This window comes from Hyaena hyaena, unplaced genomic scaffold (genome assembly GCF_003009895.1).
Source record: "Hyaena hyaena isolate Hyena2069 unplaced genomic scaffold, ASM300989v1 scaffold_334, whole genome shotgun sequence".
NCBI classification, from domain to species: domain Eukaryota; kingdom Metazoa; phylum Chordata; class Mammalia; order Carnivora; family Hyaenidae; genus Hyaena; species Hyaena hyaena.
The window spans coordinates 1,874,780-1,900,523 of NW_024080967.1; the positions used below are offsets into that span (position 1 = coordinate 1,874,780).

The 25,744-nt window shown below is 36.0% G+C and overlaps 1 protein-coding gene across 2 annotated transcripts in view; it reads right to left on the bottom strand.

Moving 5' to 3' along the window:
* Positions 1-25,744, bottom strand: part of CNTN1 (contactin 1) — a 174,141-nt gene that overhangs the window by 128,823 nt on the left and 19,574 nt on the right. For both annotated transcript variants that reach the window (XM_039249355.1, XM_039249357.1), the window contains exons 6-13: positions 23,852-24,058; positions 20,436-20,535; positions 20,101-20,282; positions 14,514-14,638; positions 13,779-13,896; positions 7,840-7,990; positions 2,792-2,919; positions 2,303-2,478 (exon numbers count right to left, since the gene is read on the bottom strand). In XM_039249355.1, coding sequence (XP_039105286.1) covers positions 2,303-2,478; positions 2,792-2,919; positions 7,840-7,990; positions 13,779-13,896; positions 14,514-14,638; positions 20,101-20,282; positions 20,436-20,535; positions 23,852-24,058 — 1,187 coding nt within the window. The remainder of the gene's footprint in view (positions 1-2,302; positions 2,479-2,791; positions 2,920-7,839; positions 7,991-13,778; positions 13,897-14,513; positions 14,639-20,100; positions 20,283-20,435; positions 20,536-23,851; positions 24,059-25,744) is intronic.

A 25,744-nucleotide genomic window follows, 5' to 3' on the forward strand; every position in this document is an offset into this window, starting at 1 on the left:
TTGTGGCTGTCATCCGCAATAGGACTCCAGTAAGTAATTACCAAAGTCTTCTATGTTTTTATGATCAAATTTTTAATTTATTTCTTAACTATTATTCCAGTTGTTTCTTTATTTTCATCTCTTGTTAAACCACCAGGCTCTTTTTTCCCTTTTTTCCTTTCTTCCTTTCCTTCTTCTCCCTGTCTCTTTTCCTTCCTTTTCTCCTTTATTCCTTTCTTTTTTTGAAATGTTTATTTACATCACAAAACATAATGTAACTATTATTTTAAAGTACATAAAGGAGCTCCAAATATGAAGTTTCAGCAAATTGTTGCAAAGTCTTTTTCTTTTAAGTAAGATCTCTATTTAGCTCACTTTTTTTCCCCATAAAATGAGTGAAAACTGAGTAGCACTCGCCTTACTTGCCAAATTAAACACAATTTGAGGAAATTATTAAAGATATCAGTCCTAATTTTACTAATGTTGGGAACATGTATGATTCAACATACCAAAATATCTTGAGAGATATCATATAAGGAATATAATATTAAAATAATTCCTGGCCAATTCCCTGTTGTTATTTTTTAAAGTTTAAGTTTGGTTCAAAAACTGAAAGACAATCAGCAGATTTGCAGTAAATTTCCAGTTATAGCTAGATCTGTTAGATTTACATTTAAGATGTAGAAAGTATACATATTTATTCTTACATTGATAGTAGTTTTATGAATCTATCTAATAAAAATTTAAGAAGATATGTTCCTTCTAGTTAAAATAAGTGTCACTCAACCTGGTTGAATACTTGTTTTGGCCTTTTAAAGTATACATTTCTAGAAGAATTTTTTTTAAAGCTAGACAATTTGAAAACATGCTATTTTAAGTATATATGAAATCTTAAATATATAGGACTTATATATTTTAAATCCTATGAAATCTTAAGGTTTCATAGGACTTCAAAAATCCCACATATTCCATAGAGTTAATTCAAACTTCTATTTCTATATTGATAATTAACCTCTAAAATTAAATTAGTTTTCTTTAGTAAGCATACATTCTAAGGACGTTTTTAGGCTCATAAAAAATAGCATTTCTAGGAACAGACAGGTAAGAATGTGGCCAATTTACCTTTTTAAAATTTTTTTAATGTTTTATTTATTTCTGAGAGATAGAGAGAGAGACAGTGTGAGCAGGGGAGGGTCAGAGAGAGAGGGAGATACAGAATCTGAAGCAGGCTCTAGGCTCTGAGCTAGATGTCAGCACCTTGGGATCATGACCTGAGCTGAAGTCGGATGCTTAACCAACTGAGCCACCTCGGCGCCCCAATTTACCTTTTATATAGAGCTGACTGTTGAACAATATGGGGGTTAGCAGCACTGAACCTCTGCACAGGTTGAAAATCCATTATAACTTTGACTCCCTCAAAACTTAACTACCAAGAGCCTTCTACCAACCAGAAAATTTACTAATAGTTAAGTGGTCAATTAATACATATTTTGTATGTTAGATGAATCATACACTGTATCCCGACAATAAAGCAAGCTAGAGAAAAGAAAATATTATGAAGGAAAAAATCACAAGGAAGAGCAAATACATTTATAGTACTGTACTCACTGAAAAACTTCCACGTGTAAGTGGACCTAGAAGTTCAGATCCATGTGGTTCAAGGGTCAACTGTTCACTGTAACCTAGACAGTCCTCTCTTATACCAGCGATGTTCCTATGCACGTCAGTATTCTTACATTACTTACCAGTCTTTTCCTTTTCCTTTCTTTATTTCTGTACAAGGACACCATTATGTTTAATTATAGGATTTGTGTCATGTATGATTTCCTATTCTAAAAATACAGCCATTCAACCCTTCTAAAAATCACTTGACTCGTTCTTCAAACCCTCGTGTATACATATTTTGTCTATTTCTTACCCTCAAAGAATAAGAGAAATGCCTTAAAATCACCATTATAACCAAAGAGCAGCTCAATGCTATTATTTAAAATGAATACAAAGGCACTAGATCCAAGAGTACAGATACAATGAGCCAGAGTAAACAGCAATATAAAAATTACATTAAAATTAAATGAAAAATGGGTCTAAAGCCCAATGAATATGTACTGATTGATATCTCTACCAGAATCCTTACAGCTAGCCATTTTTAAAAAGGTTCAGGGGTGCTACAGTTAATTACTATAAGTAAACCCATGAAATGCTTTTTTGTTTATTTTTTTGGCCTGTGTTTCAGTCTCGTATAAATGACTGTAGTAAAAGGAGCTGCAATGTAGACACATGGGGGTCACTGGAATGTTAATAAGATGAAACTTAAAACACATACCATAAAATTCCTCTGGTAATGAATGTTCTCTTTGTTAAAATCAATCACATAGCCATTGAAGGACCAAATAAATGTGAGATCCAGGGCGGGATCAAAGGATGCAGCACACTGCATGGTAGCATTTTCTCCAACGGTAATATCAGCATTAATTGGGGCCAATATAATTCGCGTGGGATCTACACATTTAAAAAAAAAGGAATAAAGCACAATTCAAGAAAACATTAGATATCATATTATCTGATACATTAAAAGAATACAAATCAATGCATTTTTACAATACATCTGAGCAAAGGGAGAAAGAGGTTTTCAGATTCAGATTCCAGGAACAATTTCATTAAGCAAAAGATTTGTCCACAAGGCTTTTAAGGTGGAAACTTATCAATACATGGAATGTCTTAGAAGCTTAGTGGTAAATCATGTCTTACAGTATATTAGAAACTAAGTACTATTAAACTAGCAAAAAATGATATTGATCAAATGGTCTCTTACCTGTAATAACAAGAGTGCCAGTATTATTAGCCCTTCCTCTATTATTTTCTGCAAAGCATGTATAGATCCCTCCATCATTCCTTGTAATGTTATTTATTTCCAAGCTGCCATCTTCCCAAATGAGTATTCTATGCAGATGAGAGAAATACATTCTTCACAAAACTAATTTAATGAAACATTCTGCTATTCTGTCTTAGATTACAAACACTATCTTTTGATCATTACAATTTATACAAATTACTAGACAGTAACATTTTCTAAAGATGAAACATTCTAGCCTTTGTTTATAATATTTTCTTCAGCATTGATGAATTGTTTTAGAAAGCCATCTTCATCTTTTTCTTGGACTACTGCAGTCGTCTCTAACTGGCTTCTTGCTTCTACCCTTGCCTGTCTCTAGACTCTTTTCCACATCATGTCAGCCAGACATGAAGACATAAGTGACATAAGTCACATCATGTGACTCTTTTGCTCAGTGAGATCACTCTGCAGCTCAGCTCCCTCCAGTGATTTCCCATCTCACCCTTTGATTGCCCTTTTAGGCCCTGGACAATCTCAAAGCTTTTTGCATGTTGGCACCTTCAATAAGGCTTTGCTTAATAATTCTAGTTAGTATTGCATGCATGTACATGGCACCACTGCTGTCCAGGCACCCCCCCCCCATCCCACCCCTCTTCCAAGATCTTCTCTCCTAATATGCATGCCATCACACATACTTCAGTTTTACTTATTAATCTATCCTTCCAATAGATGGTAACATCCCAATGTCAGGAATTTGTATCTGCTTTGCTCGTGTCCCTGTCTTCAGCAGGTAACATATCTATTCATTCATTCATTCGTTCGTTCATTCATTCATTCATTCATTCATTAGGAAAGGAAAATCCGTGTGTCAGGAACTTAGAAGGAGTAAGACACTAATTACTGAGTAAAAGTCAATCAACCTTTTCTCGAATGAATGCACTTCATGGAGTTTAACTGAAGCAAGTGGTTTTTCATACACTGCCATAAAGTGACTTAAAAACTGCTGTGGAACACGCCTGAAATAAAGGAGCCCAGGTCTTCCAGAAATGTGACCTCAGGACTTCATTCAGACTTTAAGGTTAGCACAAACTGTCATTTCCACAGCTACAGAGAAACACAAACATATGCTTTTAGGGATGTTTGAAAAAGGATATTCTAAAACCTCCCTTAATAACAGCTTCTGTCACAGATTAATATGTAGGAAATTCTTTCAAGGGAACTTACATCTTTCATACTAACAGAACCTCAATCTATTCCCCCTGTCTCCCTCTTCCTCAGAGGCTGGAGACTAAAAACTCATTATATATAACTATGATGTATTTAACTTGTGTGTTTATTAAATAACTTTACTATGTTATATAATACTTTGCATTTTGATTCAATATTGAATTACCTATCAATAGATTTTCACTTTCCTTAGTGTACCATTCCAAAACCTTAATTTATCTCTGAAGTTTAGCACAACACATGCCAACAATTCTCCATCTATTCTACCTTAAGGGCAGAGCTTTATAAAGGAAAAACACCATATATCTATCTTATTAATAAAAATCTCCACATAAGAAAATACCAAAAAGTCCACCAATAATACATTCCAGGATTTCCTTTTGACTCTTTATCCAGTTCCAACTTAAATCCATTTCAGAATACTTTTGATTTCTTGAAGAGAAACTGCAGTATCAAAATAATATAACCACAAAAGTAACTATTTGATACTGCAGAGGCTTAGACATGTGACTCTAAGTTCTCCACTGTAAGGGGTGGAATGGATCCACACAGCTGTCAGACTCAGAAATTCATCACTGTGTTTGAGCCCATTGAATCCAACACTCGTTGAATCCATATTAACCAGTACCAACAGTAACGTGTCACACTTTTTTCTCACTAAAACCTAGTGTAAGCCCTTAGCCAGTGTTCCACTGCACTATCATTTCATTATTTTGCAAGTGAAGCTATAAAAATTATAGTCAATGTGCAATGGAAAGAACAACAGCAATCGTTCTTTCTAGAATCCACTCTAATATTCCATTTTCTCACATTAGCTCTCAGTTAACCTAATATCCACAGTATATTCTTCTTCATGTCATTCATTTCACCTATTCTTTCAGGCCTTTATTTCATGACACTAAAATTAATTTTGGGTAAGAATATTTAGTTAACTTGATTTTTCTCTCATAAAACAGGGTCCATAATGGTCCCAATTCTTTTTTATATAAATTTTTTGTTTATTTATTTATTTATTTGGACAGAGACAGAGATGGTATGAATATGGAAGGGGCAGAGAGAGAAGAGGAGAGAGAGACAATCCCAAGAAGACTCCGCACTGCCACCTGAGAGCCTGATGCAGGGTTTGAACTTACAAAAACCAAGCTGAAACCAAGAGCCAGACCCTTAAACAACTGAGCCACCCAGCTGCTCCTAATGGTCCCTATTCTTAAATCAACATAGATTAAACTCCCATGATCTTATCCTTATTTTCAGATAATTTGATATGGATAAGCAGTCCAATAAACTAGGAACTACCTAGTCTTTAATAAATCAATCACTCACTTTGCCAAAATTACTCCAGGATAAACTTCATCTTATTTGTTAATTGTTAGAGCATACTTACTCTAGAGAAGAAGACAATTTTATAGATACTCTCACATAAATGACTCAGATGAAGATCACTTTAGAGCTGATAGCAGTCCATTAGATATGAAATGAACAACTACTAATAAATTCTGTTGTAAAATGTATATCATTTAGCTCCAAATAAAATCATACAATTGAGGACCCAACTACAATTTGTCAAGATTTATGTTTCCTTTCTACTGATAGGAAATATTACATAAACCATTTTACAAGCCACTAATCAAGTGTGGCTAACTGTACTGTGGAACCATTTTCTGTGGTTGTATTAATCAGAATGAGATTATAGTTATGCTTAAAGATAGTTATTCAGGTGCTCCTTGAATATTATTTTTAAACAGAAATATTTTATGTCTCTAAAACCAATTTATTAGTTGAACCTTTCTTTCTACATACTATTTTACCACATTGAACTTTGTTTTTATGTGAAGAACTGTATCTATTATAAAATGGTGTTTATAATCTGAAAAATTAATGGATCAAAGCAGTGAGCAAAAATTGGATTTATAGAGTCTCTTTATCAAGAAGTAATAGAATTTGATTCAAAGACTAAAAATATTCTGACAGGATTAAAATAGTAAGATTTTACAAGCTAGACATTTCTTTTCCTTTTTGAACACATGTTGACATTTAGAGAAAACAAGTACATGAAACAAGGCTCTGAGAAATCCTTGGTCAGAGAGGCTCATGACATTGATCCTCATCAGAATCAGAGCAAGATTTTTTTCATGTAGCGGAGAGAGTTAGTGGTGGGGCTTAGGGGAGGCTGTGCTACAAGTCTGTTGCAGGGGTGGTAAATACCCAGAAAAAGGACTTCCCTTTGATCACTGTCTCTGCAGTGCTCATTGTTTGATCATTTATGTTTCCACAGAAAACTGAACAAATTAATTCTTCCTTTAACACTGAGTTTTCTAGCATCATTTTGCTAAGGTCTTAATAACTCTTAGTCAAGTGTATTCACTTTAAAAGTTAATGTGTTTGTGAAAGTAACTACTGTCCCTCTGCACTCCCTCCCCTCCACTATCTCTGTCCCTTACACAGCCACACTTGTGGACATCCTAATAAGAGAACTGTGTTCATTCCATGTCAATAGGACACAAGTTGAAGTTTCAGTATGGAGATTATCAATATACTTTCAAAAGTTTATTTAAACTTTCCAGGCTTTAGATATATCAAAATAGAGATAATACTACCCACCTTGCCTACTTTTTATTGTTATTATTGTGAAGAAATCTATCTTATACACTTCTGCTAGAATATTCTTTTTGAATGCAAAAAGTTTATTTTTCTCCCTTATTTAAGCCTTTAGACAGATTTGGTTAGTCAAAGATGGGGTCCAAGCTCCCTAGCATAGAAAACATTATTGATGAGCTGGATTACTATGTTCTATTTCTTAAAACTCTCCTCCATTTTCTTCTAAGGGCAAACCATAATTCTTGAATTTTCACCATCCTATATTCCCTGCCTCAGGGCCTTTTTATATGCTCCTTTCACTTTCTATAGTACTTCCTTCTCCCCCACCTTCACATCCCATTTCCTATCCTGACTTTCTCTTCTCCTTAATTTTGTACTCAATATTACCTTATCTTCTTCTAGGAACTTTATAGAAACCATTCAATGTGGCTTTTAAATAAATACTATGGAAGCCACATGCTTTATGTTTTATCCTAAAGCTACCAAAACATTGGTAATGTTGTACTTGTTAGGAAGATGAGAAATTCCAATTTATTTAAAATGATGAGGAGGGGGTGCCTGAGTGGCTCAGTTGGTTAAGTGTCCTACTTCTGCTCAGGTTATGATCTCACAGTTTGTGAGTTTGCACCCTGCATCGTTCTCTGTGCTGACAGTTGAGAGCCTGGAGACTGTTTCAAATTCTGTGTCTCCCTCTCCCTCTTTGCCCCTCCCGTGCTCATACTCTGTCTCTTTCACTCTCTCAAAAATAATAAAACAAACATTAAAAAAAAATTTAAATAAAAAGATAGGAAGGATGATTTATTCTTTGAAATTACCTTTATATTTTTTCTACTGAAATATTTCATAGGCTAACTACATAAAATTAAATCAAATATAAATGGATACAGAAGTCCTTGTTAGGGGAAAAGTAAGTCAGAGATCCCATTTTGTTTCCCATTGTTCATTATTTCCTGAGGGCATGGGCAATTTACAAAACAAATCCATGAGTCTCAATTTTCTAAATTCCTTATAAATTATAGAAGCCTAAAAGTTGAACTTTTTTATAACATAACAGTGAAGGGTATTTCTTACTTCCGTTTATCTTAGAATTATGGTGTCTTCTGCACAGAGAAGTTGGAAGAACCAACATGTACAGTAGTCCTCTTTAAAACGAACTTAGCCAAATAGTACATTGCGATTGGATTTCTAGTTTCCGAACTGACCTGCTGCTGTTGACGAGCCACTCTGTCCCTTTACTCCATGAGAATTTTGGCTTGGGTGCTGCCTTCGGTTTGCATTCAATTATGACCCTTCCTCCTTTAGCAGCCAAGATCTTTTTCTTCATAGGATTCATTTCAAACGTTGGAGCCAAAGCTGAAAGGAAACAAATGATTATTTTTCTCTTTCACTAAAAAGGAAGAATAAAACATTTCTTCTATAGCATCTTTTATTCTTTTGATTAATAATCAACAGAAAAGATTAATCCCCCAAATAGTATCAGATATAACAGATATTTCATACTTAGTATTCATACATTTCTTAATTTAATAATTTTAATGAGGTATATATTACTTAATCAAATTCACCCACTTTAAATGTATAAATCGTGGTGATAACAGAATTAATTATTATGAAGTTTAGCAATTATTATGAAGCACGCATTGTTGAGCACCAACTGTGTGCAAACACTATGAAATGCCAAAATGAACAGATTTCTGCCTTCAGACCTACCTGCAAACAGCTATGGGAGTGATGGATGAAATTAACTGAAGGGTACATGATCCACCTATAGTTTCTTCTTACATTGAAGTACAGAACAGTAATTATGAAAACAGGATATAGTCTCTTTAAAGCTGACTTCAGTGATGACATGCTCTATCTTTCTTTAGGTCGCCCACATCTGGCTCATCTCTCAATTTCTTTGTATTTTAGCAGATTTCTGAGGGGGGGGGAGCATCCACTTATTTTTATACATCCAATCTCTGCATGTAACAGTCTTCATTTTATAGACTTTCCCAAGCCCAAGTATATCTTTACCCAGACGTTAACTCTTCATCGGTAGTCCTGTGATTCTCAAATTCTATTTGTGCATCAAAATATTGTGATGATCTTGATAAAATGTTGGTTGAATAGACCTGGGGTGGACCTGAGATTCAGCACTTCTAACAAGCTCTCAGGTGTTGTTATTGCTGTTGCTGTTCTGAGGGACACACTTTTATAGCAAGGATTTAGTTTATCCCATTGCCCCTTTAGTCTGAGTTTTAATAACTGACAATAAATAAATAAATAACCAACTTGTGTTGTACACCTAACGCCACGTGTAGTATTTTGTAGAGGCTCAATAAATATTCTGGGCAACACACTATTTGTCAAATATGTAAGAGAATTTAACAGAATTCTATTTTAAAAATCTAAATTCATCTAGAAAATTAGAATTTTTCTTGAGTCAGTTAAGTTTTAATGAAAAAGTTGACTTGGTACAGTTGTTTAAATGACTTCATACCTATCTAATATTTGAATTTATAGTAATATAATCCAAACCATGTTACTATATATTTTAGAAATGAGAAAATGAGGGAATATTTTTCCCCAAATTAAGAAGACATACATTTTTTTTGTCTCTCATTCTTTACTATGCCTATTAAAAAGAATAGTATCTGCTGTAGAACAAGTTCCAAAAAAATATTTGGTGGATGAATAAATGAATTACTGATACCAAAGGAATATACAGAGAGAAGCATTGTTTCTAATGGTAATAAACAAAAATTGATTCAAAGAAATATAAAGATGCCCAGAAACATTACCCTAACGCTGAAATGCTCAAATGGTTTGTTTAATAATAGGCATTTAAGTAATGAAATATTTTGTGCTAGAATATGGAGAGACCTTTCAGTCTGAGCTGTTGAATTTTCATATTATTTTGTAACATAGGACTATAAATAAATTTTAATAAAAAATAGAAAGCTAACATTTGGAAAAACATTCAAAGTCACCTCATATCTTGTATAAGAGTCAAAACAATTTTATTGTACGTTATACAAAAGTAATATGGTAGGAAGCCTGAGCCTGAATGTTTGTTTGATACCCAAATAGACTAGATGAAACGTATCAGCAAAGAATTTTTACCTTGGAGGGAATAAGTGGAATATGATCATCAGCATTATAATAAGAGACAGGGAAAATTAAAATTAAGACGGCCTCAACTCTTTTTAAAGTTAGCTTTTCATATTCTTACATATTCTTTTAGTGTCATTCAATTTATACAGATAGCAATATTTTAAAGAATTTCCCTTTGGTGTAGCAATAATAAAATAGGCCATACGTTATAGCCACTGGTTTATCTTTTTGGTAGTCAGTTGTAAAAAAGAGAGCCTAGCTATATCTAGATTCATTACTTATAACATGACTAAAGCTGATGACAGCTAATTCAAATAAAATGAAAAGGACATATTATAGTAAGACCTTAATTAAAGTAGTTGTAATGAAAGTAAGGAGAATGTGAGATTTATGGGGTAACATTGAGAAATTTAGTAGATGTGATAGAAAAGATGTTGTGAATTATGTCATTCTATAGAACAGAGTTTTTCAGGATAAGGAGGGTGAGAGATAATGATTATAGCTTCAGACACACTAAGTTTGGGTTATCTCTGAGGATACCAGATGAACATTCCTATTAGGAAGCTTTATATTGAGCTTGAAGCTGAGGATAAAAACCTGAGCCAGTGGTAAAAGGAATCAGCGATAGTTAATGGAAGAAGAAGAAATTATCCAGGATTTCTAAAAATTTGAAAATAATAAGTTAGGAATAATAATATAGAATATGAGAAAAAAAGTGGGGAAGAGAATAGAATGAAACCATAGGAATGGAATCTGAGAGCAAGATTTCTAATTGAGCAGAGGAAGGGGTAAAAAGGGAAAAGTAAAAGTGATCAAGAAGAAATAAATCTGGGAGGTATGAAAGCATGGAGTTACCAAAGCCAAAGAAGCAGAGAATTTAAGAATAAAATATGATTAAAAGAAGAAGCAGCATGAAAGATATGAACACACATACGCACAGGGAGAAGACATATCTGTTCACATCAAGTACAGGGTGAGTGAAAAGAAATGAATATAGGGCAGAGGTGGGATTATAGGCATACCTCAGAGATACTGCAGGTTAGGTTCCAGACCACCCCAATAAAGCAAGCAAGTCAAATGAATTTTTGGTTTCCTAGTGCATATAACAGTTATGTTTATGCTATATTATAGTCTATTAACTGTGCAATGGCATTATGTCTAAAAATAAACAACATACATACCTTAATTTAAAACTAATTTATTGTTAAAAAATGCTAACCATAATATGAGCTTTCAGCGAGTCATAGTCTTTTTGCTGGTGGAGGGTCTTGCCTCCATGTTGATGGCTGCTGACTGATCAGGGTAATGGTTGCTGAAGACTGAGGTGTCTGCAGAAATTTCTGAAAAAAGACAATGAAGCTTGCCCCATCGATTGATTCTTCCTCTCATGAAAGATTTCTCTGTGGCATGCAATGCCATTAGATAGCATTTAACTCAGAACTGATCGTCTTTCAAAATGGGAGCAAATCCTCTCAACCCAGCCATGCTTTATCAGCTAAGTTGATGTAATATTTGAAATCCTTTGTTGTCATTTCAGCAATCTTCACCAGGAGTAGATTCCACCTCAAGAAACTACCTTATTTGCTTATCCGTAAGAAGCAATTCTTCATCTGCTCAAGATTTATCACGAGATTACAGCAATTCAGTCAAATCCTCAGGCACCACTTCTAATTCTAGTTCTCTTTCTACCTCCACCACATCTACAGCTACTTCCTCCACTGAAGTCTTGAGCTCCACAAAGTCATCCCTGAGGGTTAGAATCAATTTCATCCAATCTCCTGCCCGTTCATATTTTGCATCTTCCCATGAATCATGAAAGTTCTTAATTGTATTCAGAAGAGTGAATCCTTTTCAGAAGTTCTGAAATCCACTTTGCCAAGATGCATCAGAGAAATCACCATCTGTGACACCTAGAGCCTTATGAAATGTAGTTCTTAAGTAATAAAATTTGAAAGTCAAAATTGCTCCTTGATCCAAGGGCCTCAGAATGCATGTTGTATTAGCAAGCATGAAAACATTGATTTCGCATATACCTCCATCAGAGTTCTTGGTGACCAGGAGTGTTGTCAAGGAGCAGTAGTATTTTGAAAGAAATCATTTTTTTTTTTTTCCTGATAAGTAGTTTTCAACAGAGGGCTTAAAATATTCAGTAAACCATGTTGTCAACAGATGTGCTGTCATCCAGGCTTTGTTGTTCCATTTACAGAGCACAGACAGATTTAGTATAATTCTTAAGGGCTGTAGGATTCTCAGAATGGCAAATGTGCATTGGCTTCAACTGAAAGTCACCAGCCACCTTAGCACCAAACAAAAAAGTCAGCTGTGAAGCCATTTCCTCTCTTCTCTACTCTAAAAGTCTTAGATGGCATCTTCTTCCACTATAAGGCTATTTTATCTGCATTGAATATCTGTTGTTTAGTGTAACCACCCTCATTAATTATCTTAGTTAGATCTGCTGGATAGCATGCTGCAGTGTCTACATCAACACTTGCTGTCTTACTTTGCACTTTGATGTTATGAAGATGGCTTCTTTCCATAAACCTCATGAACCAACCTGAGCTAGCTTTAAGCTTTTTTCTTCTGCAGTTTCCTCCCCTCATTCGGTCTTCACAGAATAGAAGAGAGTTAAAGCCTTGCTCTGGATTAGGCTCTGGCTTAAGGGAATGTGGTGGCTGATCTGATCTTCTATTCAAGACCACTAAAACTTTTTTTTTTTTTTTTTTTTTACGAATAGTTTATTGTCAAGTTGGTTTCCATATAACACCCAGTGCTCATCCCCACAAGTGCAAGACCACTAAAACTTTTTCAAATCAGCAATAAGGCTGTTTTGCTTTCTTACCATTCACATGCTCACTAGAAGAGCACTTTTAATTACAAGAACTTTTCCTTTGCATGCACAACTAGGCTAACTGGTTAGCTCAAGAGGCTTAGCCTTCAGCCTGTTTCAGCCTTAGACATTCCTTCCTCACTAAGCTTAATCATTTCTAGCTTTTGTATGAGAGACGTCTGACTCTTCCTTTCTTTTGAACATTCAGAGGCCATTGTAGGCTTATTAATTGGCCTCATTTCAATATTGCTGTGTCTCAGAGAATAGGGAGGCTCGAGATGAAGGAATGTGGGCAGTCAGAACACAGACATTTATCAATTAGGTTCGCCGTCTTATATGGGCGTGGTTCATGGTGCCTGAAAACAGTTTCAATAGCAGTATCAAAGACCACTGACCACAGATAAACATCCCAAATATAATACTAGTGAAAAAGTTTGAAATATTGTGAAATTATCAAAATATAATACAGAGACACAAAGTAAGCAAATGCTGTTGGAAATATGCCTGCTTGCTGCAGGGTTGCAAAAAAACCCTTCAATTTGTAAAAAATGCAGTATCTGTGATATGCAATAATACGAGACGAGGTATGCCTGTTTTAGAGAGGAGAGATACTTCTCTGGATGAAGAATATGAAAGGGCAAATGTAGTTAAGATTAAGGTACTTTTGAATGTGGATGGGGAATTGAAATATTTTTATATCAAAGGGTTTCAATTTTCATGGCAGAGTAAGAAAGCAATACCAAAGTCAGACTCAGGGTGGAGTAAAAGAGATTGAGGAATGTCCTGAAAATTTTAAATGTCAATTGTAGGGCATGAGATCCAAAGACTGCTAAAACTAGCAAGTGCTCCAGATCCATCTGAGACTGGGTCAGGTGCACTGTGGAACCATCAATCATCACAATGGGATTTTCAGGAAGTATTTGACAGTCCACACATAGAAGAGAACAAGACCTGTAAAATCTGGCATGCATAAAGTTTGCTTTACCTAGAAAACATTTTTTTAAACGATCGTACTCCATGTTGCCTCAAATGTATTTACTGCTCTGTAGTGAAAGAAGGAAAATAAAACAGTATCATCCTGTTCCAAACCACATTTCAAAGTTGTTAACTTTAGCGATCCAAGATATAATGAAATGTGATCTACAGAAACCCTAATGATCATCAGATACTGTGCTGCTTTCTTGCTGAATGTTAACAGAAACCAGAAACGATACTGACCCAAGATCTTCAACTCCGCATTTGCGTATATGGCTCCATGTGTGTTTTCAGCTATGCACTGGTACATGCCAGCATTTTCAAAAGTCACATCATACAGTCTCAACTCCCCTTTATGATACTGAAAAGAACACAAAGTAAAATGCATTTCCTTGATAAGCTTTAAGAGAAGTGCTTTTATTTAGATCTGGGCTGGGTTGCCTTTTCCTTTAGATCCAATATTTTGCCCCCACTGTGAACTGGGGAGAGGGTAGGGTTTAAAACCCACTTACCATGCCCAGTGGCTCTTGTTCTATTCTCCTACAGAGCTTGGCCCAGCCGGGAGATTACAGAGGGAAGGTACAGAAGGGCCCACTGCCGCTACTTCTCCCCAGGGCTAAAGGTAGAACCCTCCTTCTTACCTCTGTTTCTGTGGGGTCAGGGAAATAGTGGCCAAAAAAAAGAGGACAATATCAGGTAGCAGAGACGGAAAATAGGAAGAAGGATAAAATGTGGAACAAAGGGAAAAATAAGGAGAGAGAGAGAGAGAGAAGGTGGACATAAGATTGCAGAAAAGTTGTTTAAACTGAAAGAAGATACTTTATTGTTCATTTCCTTGTTTGCCTTTTTTAGAAGACTTTTTAATTTTAGGGCCCAGATACCCTTACTCTATTGATTCTCTTGCTATCTTTATTCCAGGACCACTGGAAATGGTGCCTGAGTAGGGACTCAAGAACTGAAAAACACTTAAGCACATACCGCGTATCCATTTTTCAGCCATCGGATTGTGGGGATGGGCTTCCCTGTGGCCACACAAGGCCAATAGAGGTCACTGCCTATATCCACCTCTGTGTCGTTGATATGTTCTACCCACTCAGGAAACGCTGAAAAGTAAATAACATTCTAAGTTTCAGACTCAAATCTCAACACTCACAATTATTTCAAGAATACAAATCACATTTAATTGACCTTCTGGAGAATAGATCAGATATTGTATATGCCATAAAATGAGTGTTAGAGCCATTGAAATTGCATCCCCATAGGTCCTCAGGTAAACTTTATCCTACATTGTTATAATATGAAGTAACTATAATTCAATTCAAAATTATTTTTCTATTTGTGAGCTGTGTTTTGTTAGAAAGCTAAATCATGAATAACTCTACAGTAATTTATCGTTTTCTTATAACTTAAATCTTTCAAAATGACAGGGTTTTAAAATCTTATGTCTTGGGCACCTGGGTGACTCAGTTGGTTGGCCATCTGCCTTTTGCTCAGTTCATGATCCTACAGATTGTGAGTTCAAGCTCCATTATCAGGCACTGGGCTGACAGCTCAGAGCTCGGAGTCTGGAGCCTGCTTCAGACTCTGTGTCTTTCTCTCTCTCTGCTCCTCCCCCCTCACACTCTGTCTCTGTCTGTCTGTCTCTCTCAAAAATGAATAAACATTAAGAAAATTTAAAATCTTTTGCCTGCAACATTTTAAAACAATGTTTTGGGGTACATGGGTGGCTCAGTTGGTTAAGTGTCCAACTTTGGCTCAGGTCATGATCTCGTGGTTTGTGAGTTCAAGCCTTACATCAGGCTCTGTGCTGGCAGCTCAGAGCCTAGAGCCAGCTTCAAATTGCGTCTCCCTCTCTCTCTGCCCCTCTCCTGCTTACTCTCTGTCTTTCTCTCAAAAATAAATAAATATTAAAATTTTTTAAATTATAAATAAATGTACGTAGAGGTGTCTGGGTGGCTAAGTCAGTTACGTGTCTGACTTCGGCTCAGGTCATGGTCTCATGGTTCCTGAATTCAAGCCCTGAATCAGACTCTCCGCTATCAGCACAAAGCATCCTTCAGATTTTGAGTCCCCTTTCCTGTCAGCCCCTCCCCCACTTGTGCTCCCTCTCTCATTCTCAAAAATAAATAAACATTAAAATAAATAAATAAATAAAATGTAGGTAAATAAACTCCTATAAAATAAAGAAGGAGATAGGAAGAAAGAATTGTGAGTGGAGGGTAGCATTTTATTTTCTTTTAAAAAGAAAACATTGATATTTTAATTTTATGATAAAATAATATACACATAGAAAGTATTTAATGCAAATAAATAAAAAAGAACATAAAAAATTTTTGGATCTCACTGAACCCCATCAAGATTATATGTGTGTATTTATAGTACAATAGTCTGATTTAGTATATTTTCACTTATCATTACATTTTGGTAACATATGTAGACAGTTATAAAAATTAAATATTAATAAGAATGTTAATTGAGAGAGGTTTTATTTTGTAGACAATCTTGGCAAAACATAAAACAGGAATATAAGAACCCTTCATTCCATGGCCTCTAACACATAATATATCACGTTAAAAAATACAATGAGAAGAATAAATCATTGAATCCGTTTGACGCATTCTATCTATGATTTAATTATGAAAACTTATGGTTGTTTGATTACACCAAAAGATTACAACTGAGTGTGCTTCATTACTGAGTGTGGTTCATTAGTAAAGGAACAATAATAGTGCTCTTAATAAAATTCCCTTATAAATGTCTGCTGTCACCTTGATTCTTCTAAGAAATTAGATATTAGACAGTTTAGAACTTACTCTGCTAAGAACCTAGATTGTAGCTTTCTTACTATGTTGAATAAAAACAAATCTATAAGCACTAGAAACCTGGTAGAATGACAGCTTTGTTTAAAAAATATAGTGTAAGAGTCTATGCAGAATTTTCCTCTCTTCAGGCCACTCATGTATACTTGAAATTTATCAAGTGAATTTTGTTGGGGTACGGAATATACAAATCTAGAGTTTCAGGAAAGTATCTGGGTCAGAATTTTCAGGTATAGAGCCTAATTAAAGCCATGATCATCGATGAAATCACCAAGGTTGTAATCGAAATAGAGAAGACTTTCAGAGACAAACCCTGATTGCTCCCATGTTTGAAAGGCAGATGAATTGAGGAGGAGAATGCAAGTGGTGTACGAGGATGTTAGCCAAGTGTGGGTTCCAGATGCCAAGCACAGAGAGTGGACAATGGATGAGCCCACAATCAACAGGGGAGACGGCTGCTGCCGGGTCAGGTAAGACATAGCTGCAAAGTGGCCACTGGCTTCAGCAACATGACATCACTGGTGATCATGACAAGAGAGATTCCAGCAGAGAGGAAGGTATGAAAGTCAAATCAGAGTGCATTTTAAAAAGAAGAAAAATTGAAGACAACGTAAGTATAGACAAATCTGTCAAGATCTTTATTACCTTTTAGGGGAGACAAGAAGAAGGGAGATGGGGTAGCAGCCAGAGTTAAAAAGATTTTAAGGAAATCAGAAATAAGAGCCACTATACACTAATGGGCATGATCCACTGAAGAAAAATGATTACTTCTGCTGAATGGAGAGGGAACAACAGCTTTGAGTAAGTAGGAGGGTAGAATCAAGCACAGAGTGGAGGTGTTGACCTCAGATAGCAGCTGAACCCAGAGCAATAAGAGATGTGGGTAAAGATACCAGTATTGGATAGATGTGGGGTGGGAGCTTGGGGAAGTTCTAACTTGATCTTTCATTTTCTCTGTGAAAGAAGAAGCCAAGTTATCAGCTGAGAGTAAGGCTGAAGGAGGAGGCGTTAGGATTTGAAGGAAATGTGAAGGCACTAGTAGGTCATCTATGAGACAGAGAGTAAATGGGCCTGTGGAGCTATAGTATAATTGCCAGGCAACACTAAGGGTCCACTTGAAGTTAGTGATGAATAATTCAAAATGATCTTATCAGCATGGTGATGTTTATCTCAAGTCACGTTCAAGCCCCTGGGTTCAGGCACTGATAGGCAGAGACCTAGATTTTTCCAGGGTTAGCCTTTTATAAAGGCAGTAAGACAAAGTAAGAGTGGTGAGTGCGTTGTGGAAGAGTGAAGAGGAACAGTAATGAATAGTCACAGATTTAGGGAAGAGATGGGTGGAGGTCAGGGGAAGTGAAAGAATGATAAATCATTGTTACATTAATTGATTATAGTTCCTGGTAGAGTCAAAGCATATTAGAAAGACTGAACTAGAAAGATAGGAGGTAGTGGTTTGAGAGAAATGTGTGAAATTGAGATTATAAAGGGATTATAATTTTTGAGGGGCGCTTGGATGGCTCAGTCTCTTAAGTGTCCAACTCTTTTAAAAAATTTTTAAATTTTTTATTTATTTCTGAGAGAGAGAGAGAGAGAGAGAGAAAAACAACGTGAGCAGAGGAGGGTCAGAGAGAGAGGGAGACACAGAATTCGAAGCAGGCTCCAGGCTCTGAGCTAACTGCCAGCACAGAGCCCAACATGGGGCTTGAACCCATGAACTGTGAGATCATGACCTGAGCTGAAGTCGGAGTTTTAAGTGACTGAGCCACCCAGGTGTCCCTTAAGTGTCCAACTCTGGATTTTGGCTCAGGTCATGATCTCACAGTTGATCATGAGATTGTGCCCCACATCAGGTCCATGCTGAATTTAGAGCCTGCTTGAGATTCTCTCACTCTCTCTCCCTCTCTGCACCCACACCCCTCTCAAAACAAATAAATAAACATTAAAATAATAAAGGGGTTGTACTTTTTTGTAACATTGAGGTCTGACATGTGGCCATGGGAATGGGGTGCTCAGGTAGGTTGATGGACAAGATCATTAGGGAAGAGGAGTTCAATAGAACTGAGAGGCAAAACTACTAACAGATAATCATAGTCTAAGTTGATTTTGATAAAGTCATTAAGAATGTCAAAAGTAGTGCTCTAGTTTGTAAGAGCTGCTAAGAGCAAAATCTTTAGAGGAGTGAGGGGGTTTGTCTTGACAGATAGTTAAGTGGACATTTAAAGGAAAAGAGATGGAAGGTAGTCTAGAAATAGGGTAAGGAGAAAGATGAGCAAGTATATGTCAAGTCAAACGCAATGAGAGCTGTGGAAAAAAAACTAGCCACTGCCTGAGAGGATTGCAGGGGAAGCAGCATCTTTAAGGGAGAACCATGTTTTAGGTAAGGTGAGAAGTTCAGAATAGAAGTTACAGAGAAGTTGAGAATATAGGGGACTGTTATGATAACAGCCTATGAGTTGTAGAAAGCATAGTGCAAAGGTTTCAGAAGTTAGGGATGGGGGGGAGACAGAGACTGAGCAGGACACGTGCAGAGCTGTGTGGGTGTTAACTTTCAGGTGATGAGAGAAGCCTAATCTGGTGAATTCTATGGGATGGTGGTGGTGAGAATTCACGTGCAAAGTCATTGGAGGCACTTACTTCATCCCTGTATAGACAGGGCCCTGGGGTCTGGGTAGGGGCCACCATGCCCCTTCCCCATTCTGATATTACAGTTTGGCTGGGGGCATCTCAAGCTTTTCCTATCATCCATCTTCTCAGTGTGGCTAAAGTATCCCTCACCAGGCATTTTATCAATATCCTATGTAAATTTCCATAGTGCACTCTCACACGCGTGTGGAGGCATATGTTCATTTGCTTGTGTATACTGGTATAAATGTGGAGATATTATATATAGGAAGAAAACAGTATGAATCCCTCAATGACAGAGTATTTCTCTTATGTAGCTCTACTTGTTCCCGTCACAGTGTATGCCTCTGAGTAGACACTCAATGTATGCTTATCCTTTAAATGAATGGGCTTACTGAAGCCTTAGACATTTACTTAGTTGTGTACTTAGTTTACTTCGTTTATGTGATCTTTTAAGTTTTATGTTGTGCAACAGTATAGAAATGATTTCAGCCTGTAAAATTTTAAGTATTCCCTGAAAAACAACATTCTATCCTCTAAACATAAGTTTATATGTATGTGTCTGAATCAAACACTGTGCCAAGAAAATGGCATCAAAAAATGGTTCCTTTTTTGGAAAAAAGGAGGTTCTCAAACTGTGATTCCTGATCTGGTAGCATTAGCATCTCTTAGGAACTTGTTAGCAATACAAACTCATGGGCCCCAAATAGAACTTTCCAACATAGAAACTCTGGGAACCAGCAATCTGTGTTTTAACAAGCCTTCCGGGTGATTTTGAAGCATACTCGAGTGTTCAAGTCAGCAGCTTAGACTGAATAATGCATAGTTTCTTCCACAAATAAAAAGGCATTAGGAAAAAACAAGGAATTACATTCATTGTATTTTCAGAATATTATCAAAAACACCACTATCAATCCATTCGTTTTATTATGATGTTAACAGAAGTTTATAACTTCTATAAGCCATATTTGTGACTTCATTAGCCAAGATAAATATTTCGCCTTTTTGCATAATATAATATATATCACTGTTTTTAAACTATTATATACTAGCTTTTCAAGTATGGAAATGGCTATAAATAAGATACTGATGCAATTTACAGAAAATTAAAATAACATGTCTACCTTGAACATAAATTCTTGCCTGGTGTTTATCCTTTCCTCTATTGTTCTCAGCCTCACATTCATATGTGCCTTCATCTTCTAGCTGAATATTGAAGATCTTGAGGACAGCCCCAGAGGTGCTTATCTCAGCAGTACTTGGCATTGGTTCTAGGACCTTCCGCCATCGGATATCAGGAACGGGACTTTAAATAGGAGATAACAAAAGCTAAGGGTCCACGACATTTCAAAGTAAATTACTTTGTTTGTCTATAGCTAAACATTTACATCATTTCCTCAAACAGTACAGAAATTAATATATTTCTATATATGTTAGTAAAAAATATAGGTATACTTACTTGCCAAGGGCAAAACACTCTAGTGTCACATTTTGGCCCATCAATGCATAAATGTCCTTGAATTGAACTACAATATCAGCAGGGTATGGCTTTGTTGTTCCTAATATTAAGAAAAATACAACATCCACTCATTACTAGGCAGAATGAATAGAGTTTGTTTCAATATTGTGATTTTGATAGAATTACTGCAGAGTGGAAGACATTTCTCAAGTTCTGGGAAATACCTGATTGCATCACAATGCATAGATTTATTTGTTTATGCATAATACATATATAGCATAAATTTCACCAAGCATTTCCAGTCATATTGACTCATTCTGAAGCTGCGTAAGTAATTTGATTCAATTCACTAAAGAAAATTCAAGAAGTCTTTACAGAGCATCAAAAAATATGTAAACCATTGTGCCAGGTGCTAAATGGGACATAGGAAGGAAGAAAAAGAACAAAGGAAATGAGGGAGCAGTATGGCAAGAAGAAAGAAGAATGTAAAAGAAAGAGGCCAGGCAAGAAAAGAGGGAGAAAAGAAGAAAGACATGCATACAGAGATGAAGGTAAAAGGGAAATAAGTTGAAAAGCGGAAAGGAGAGGTGCCTGGGTGACTCATTCGGTTAAGTGTCCGACTTTGGCTCAGGTCATGATCTCACGGTTCATGGGTTTGAGCCCCGCATTGAGCTCTGTGCTGACAGCTAGCTCAGAGCCTGGAGCCTGTTTCAGATTCTGTGTGTGTGTCTCTCTCTGACCCTGTTCACACTGTCTCTCTCTCTCAGGAAAAAAAAAATTTTTTTTAATTAAAAAAAAAAGAAAAGTGGGAAGGAGAGAGGGAAAGAAGAAAAGTGTTTATTCAGACATCACTCTGGTTACCAGTATAGTTATTTTATTGAATATATTGTGCGCAACTGTACTGAGAGATGCATTATTCCCTTAATCTTACAGGGGCAGAAACAGGCTCAGAAAAGCAAAATCCATGGTTTAAGATTGCAGTATGAGTGTGTACTTTGCATTTAATTAATACTAGAGAGACAAATACATACACAATGACTGAAAATATAAGCCAAAACAAAAATAAATGGCCTGAAAGTGTGGCAGCTAAGGACTACTGTTGAAGGGAATTTCAGGCATGAAGAGCAGCCAAATTCACCAGACCAGTTCAGGCTAGAGGAAACAGTATATTAAGACAAAGTTTCAGGAGTATGCAGGGAATTTTTTTAAGTTTAGGAATTCAAGTAATGTCAAAATATATGTAGTTGAAGATGAGCTTGAATCTATCACCTAGAAGGCTTGAAACTGTGACATTAAACATTTTGAGAATAATTTCCTTCCTGGGTAACAGCCAGCAGGTTTGGGAAATAGAATTTATATGAATATTACCTTTGATTTAAGTAGAAAATGTTGGAAGTTTTAAAGAATGGAACATGGAGCAGAGAATTATAGAAGAGATTTAAGGAAGGCCGTGTCATTAATTCAGGCCAAACAGAGGAGGGCTCGAGCAGCGGGAATAAAAAGGAAAAAAAAAATTAATCCAACCTGTCTTTTAGAGGCAGAATCAACAGGACTGCCTTTTGAGTCAATGTTTTCATAAAGTGTAGATAAAAGACCCAGTTCAGCATAATCTCTTGGGATGCTTGCTGAACCTACAAATTCCTAGATCATATCCCAGTCCTAGTGAATGGGATTCATATTTCCACAAACTTCCCAAGTGCTTACATACTAATTGGAAACCACTGGATTAGCTGTCTGGAGGATGAGTGGAAGAAAGGAGCTGATGATTAAAAATGCTATCCTGAGATAGTAGAGATAGGACAATATTACCAAATGAGATGAAGAACACCAGAAATTTTAGAGATGAGATGACAAATTTGCCTTGAACATTTTGAGCTTCACATTGTCAAAAACCTTCTGTATGATAAGTCTAGGAGGTAGGTAGAATTAAGTCCTAAACAAAGAGAAAAGTTTCGGACACAAGAATATGGACTCATCTCAAGAAGGCTGCTGTTGAAAGGCATAAAGAATAAGAAAAAGAATATCTGAAAGAAGATTAAAGAGAAATATAAGAAGGAGGAAGATCTGGGGAAGGATGCTGCATAGAATTTGTCAGAGAGGCAGGTGGGAGATAAGGGAAGGGCAGGAGTTGGGAAAATTAGGAAAAGAAAGAAGAATTCAAGAGAAGCATAGGAGACCAACAGTGTCAAAGTTCATACAGAATCAGAACTGAAAAATTTACTTTGGCTTTAGCAAATAAAAAATTGGCAAGATTGTTTGCATTGAATACAGAAGAATAACAGATGGAAAGGAATGGGGGAGGGTTTAAAGATTCAGAAAAAAAAAGTAGGAAATAAGTGATATAGTGAAGACCTTAATGAATCAAATGGTAAATGAACCAATGCAACTGGAGGAATTAACTAGAACAGGAAGAGAAACACTTCTTTCAGAGATGTTAGTAAAAAATAAATAGATGAGATGAACTTCTGGGGTAGAGTTAGGAAAGGAACTTATAGAAGTTTTCATGTGCTGGCTCCTTATGATTCCGTAAAGTAGTAGATCTCAAGTATCTCCCAAGATCGTGGAGAGAAAAAAAGAGCCAGAAATCAAAAAATATTTATCGAATATCAACTACATGACCACAATCTTGAGTAGAAAAATGCAATTACAGTGATATGATAACATTTGCCTCATTTCCTACTTAGAGCAGAGACAAGAACCAGACCTAGGTCTGTGAACAACAATACCCAGTATTTCTTCAGAAGCCTGAACTCCCTGATGTGAGTGGTAACAGAAGGACTATGCTAAAAACAATGTGAAGTAAGCAAAATGTTGAAGTCTGATTCTCTTAGGAAGTGATGCATTAAAAAAGGAATGTAGTTCAATTGGAATCTTGGAAAAACCATTCAGGTCTATAGGTGATCATCAAATATGACGTCACTTAGTGATACCCCATGCTACTTACTTATAGCAGAAAGGCAATTCATATGCTTATTTGCTCCATGTAAATAGTTTCTTAAAGTATCAAAATAATAAAACTGTATTTTATTTCCCAATCCTACAATCACTATACCTTGTTTTGATCTAAGAATTTGTTCTCTTTCATGAGGTTACCAAAATGTATGCATGAACATGAGAAAAAAAGCAGAGGCCAGGGATTCCCACTGTAACCAATATATGGATATTGGGCTAATGAATCAGTACCCTACACATTCTCTGAACTAGAAGCAACTAGTTTAACCTGGACCATCTTAGGGCCCTTTTAGCATGTAAATTTCCATCCAAAAAACTAAGGAATGACCAAAACGTTCAAAGTCTTCTGTTTACATATCTTGTGTTTGCCCTGACTGGGCACCCAACTAGTCTTCCCACTGGATATTTCTTTTCATATTGTAAGCACTCCATAAGCAGACAATCTGTAAAAACAAAATACTTACGTTCAGGTAGTGGAATGAGTGGGATAAATTTGCTGAACACACTCTTTGTAATAGAAGGACTGGATACAAAGCAGGAATAATTGCCTTTGTCTGATGCCTCAACATTTGCAATGTAGAGATTTCCATTTGTCTGAGACACAAATCTTCGTTTATCCATCGTGATAAATACAGGAAATTCATTTAGAAGCCAGCGGTAGCTAAGATCATCTGGAAGAAAATATATTGTCTCTTAAATATTAAGTTCTTCAAAAGCAAAAATGTTGTTTCCTAGCAGTAAGCTAAGGCATAATCTAACCTAGGCTATTCTGGAACAAATGTTGGATGTAAGCCAAGACAAACACAAAAAGCTACCTTTTTCTTTTTTTCTTTTTCTTTTTTCTTTTCTTTTCATTTTTTTTTTTTTTTTGAGTGAATAAAGGCATGGTGCTAAGCAATGATATCTCTCTCACTTATTTTATGGACTATTAATGTTCTTACTTCTATTTCACTGATCGAATAAATCAAACTCAGAGAGGTTAAATGTTTTGCTTAGAATTTCATGACTCATAAGTAGAATCAGACCCTGTATTAATCTAGGTCTGTTAATTCCAAAATTCATGACCCATCTCCCCTACTGCATTCTAAAAATAAAATGAAGATTGCTAACCAGACTGTACCTTTATATCTTTTTTCTTTTGTACTCCTATTTTGAATAACAGATTTAGAAATGAATTTCCTTTAAGTCTTTTCTTAAAACAACAGCCTGACTCATCTTTCCATAGCTTAAGCAATGTCATGTGACTCCTCTGGCCCAAGCCCTCCAATGTAAATCTCACTCTAGTTAAAGCCAGGGTAATCACTATGAATTATAAGGTCCTATGTGATCTAGCTCTTGTATCTCCCTAATTTAATTTCTTACTACCTTCTACCTCATTCACTCTATCAGCCACCTTGACTTCCTTGGCCCCCCTCCATAGTCCCATCTCACCCCTAGCTCCTGCTGTTGCTTCCACCTGGCATGCTCTTACCTCAGACATCTGCACTGTTAGCTTCTTCATTTCCTTCAGGGCTTTATTCAAAGTTACCTTCACAGCAATATTCCTTATAAAAGTTCAGCTATCCCTTTAACACTTCCTCTTTCCCTTCCCTGTATTAATTTTCCTCCCTGGTGCTTACCTACCAATATCTAGGTAGCAATGTAGTTCAAATGGAATCTTGGAAAAACTATACCTATGGCCTATGGATCTTGCCTGTTGGCTGTCTCTTCCAGTACCGAATCTCTGAGGGCAGGTGGAATTTCCTGTTTCACTCACAAAGGTATTCTTGTGGCATAAACGGTGCCTGGCACGTGTAATTGTATAGTAAGTACTCACAGGAGATTTGTTGAATGAATGAGTGATTAAATGAAGCCCATCCAGTGCTGAATGTAGTCAAATGTAGTCATTGGCTATTTATGATCATTTACTTTGTTTGTGGGAAATGCTGTGAAGAGGAGGGGATTTGTTCCCCCATAGTTTTAGCAGTTCTTCATAGAGAAAGACTATTCTCTCATAGAAAGATTGTTACATAATTTTGAATTCTATGTTCCTCCTATGTTTTTCATTTAATAGCCTTTCTCCTGCTTTATTAGAAAATTACTGACATTTGATATATAAACAATCAGATTTTATATACATATAGTTGGAATGGAATATATTCTCTATGAAAGTCTTTAAAGACAAATTTATGACATGATTTTAGAATAGAAAACATTGTTTTTTATTGTTAAAAGTAGTATTTATATATTATTTCAAGAAGATATTTTATAAATAAAACAAGTGAAAATTAATGAAAGTATATAAAGTGTTCAGCTTTTAACTAGCACTTTGGTGGCTTTTATTTTAGTCATATCAAATTACAGAAAACTTTATTCAA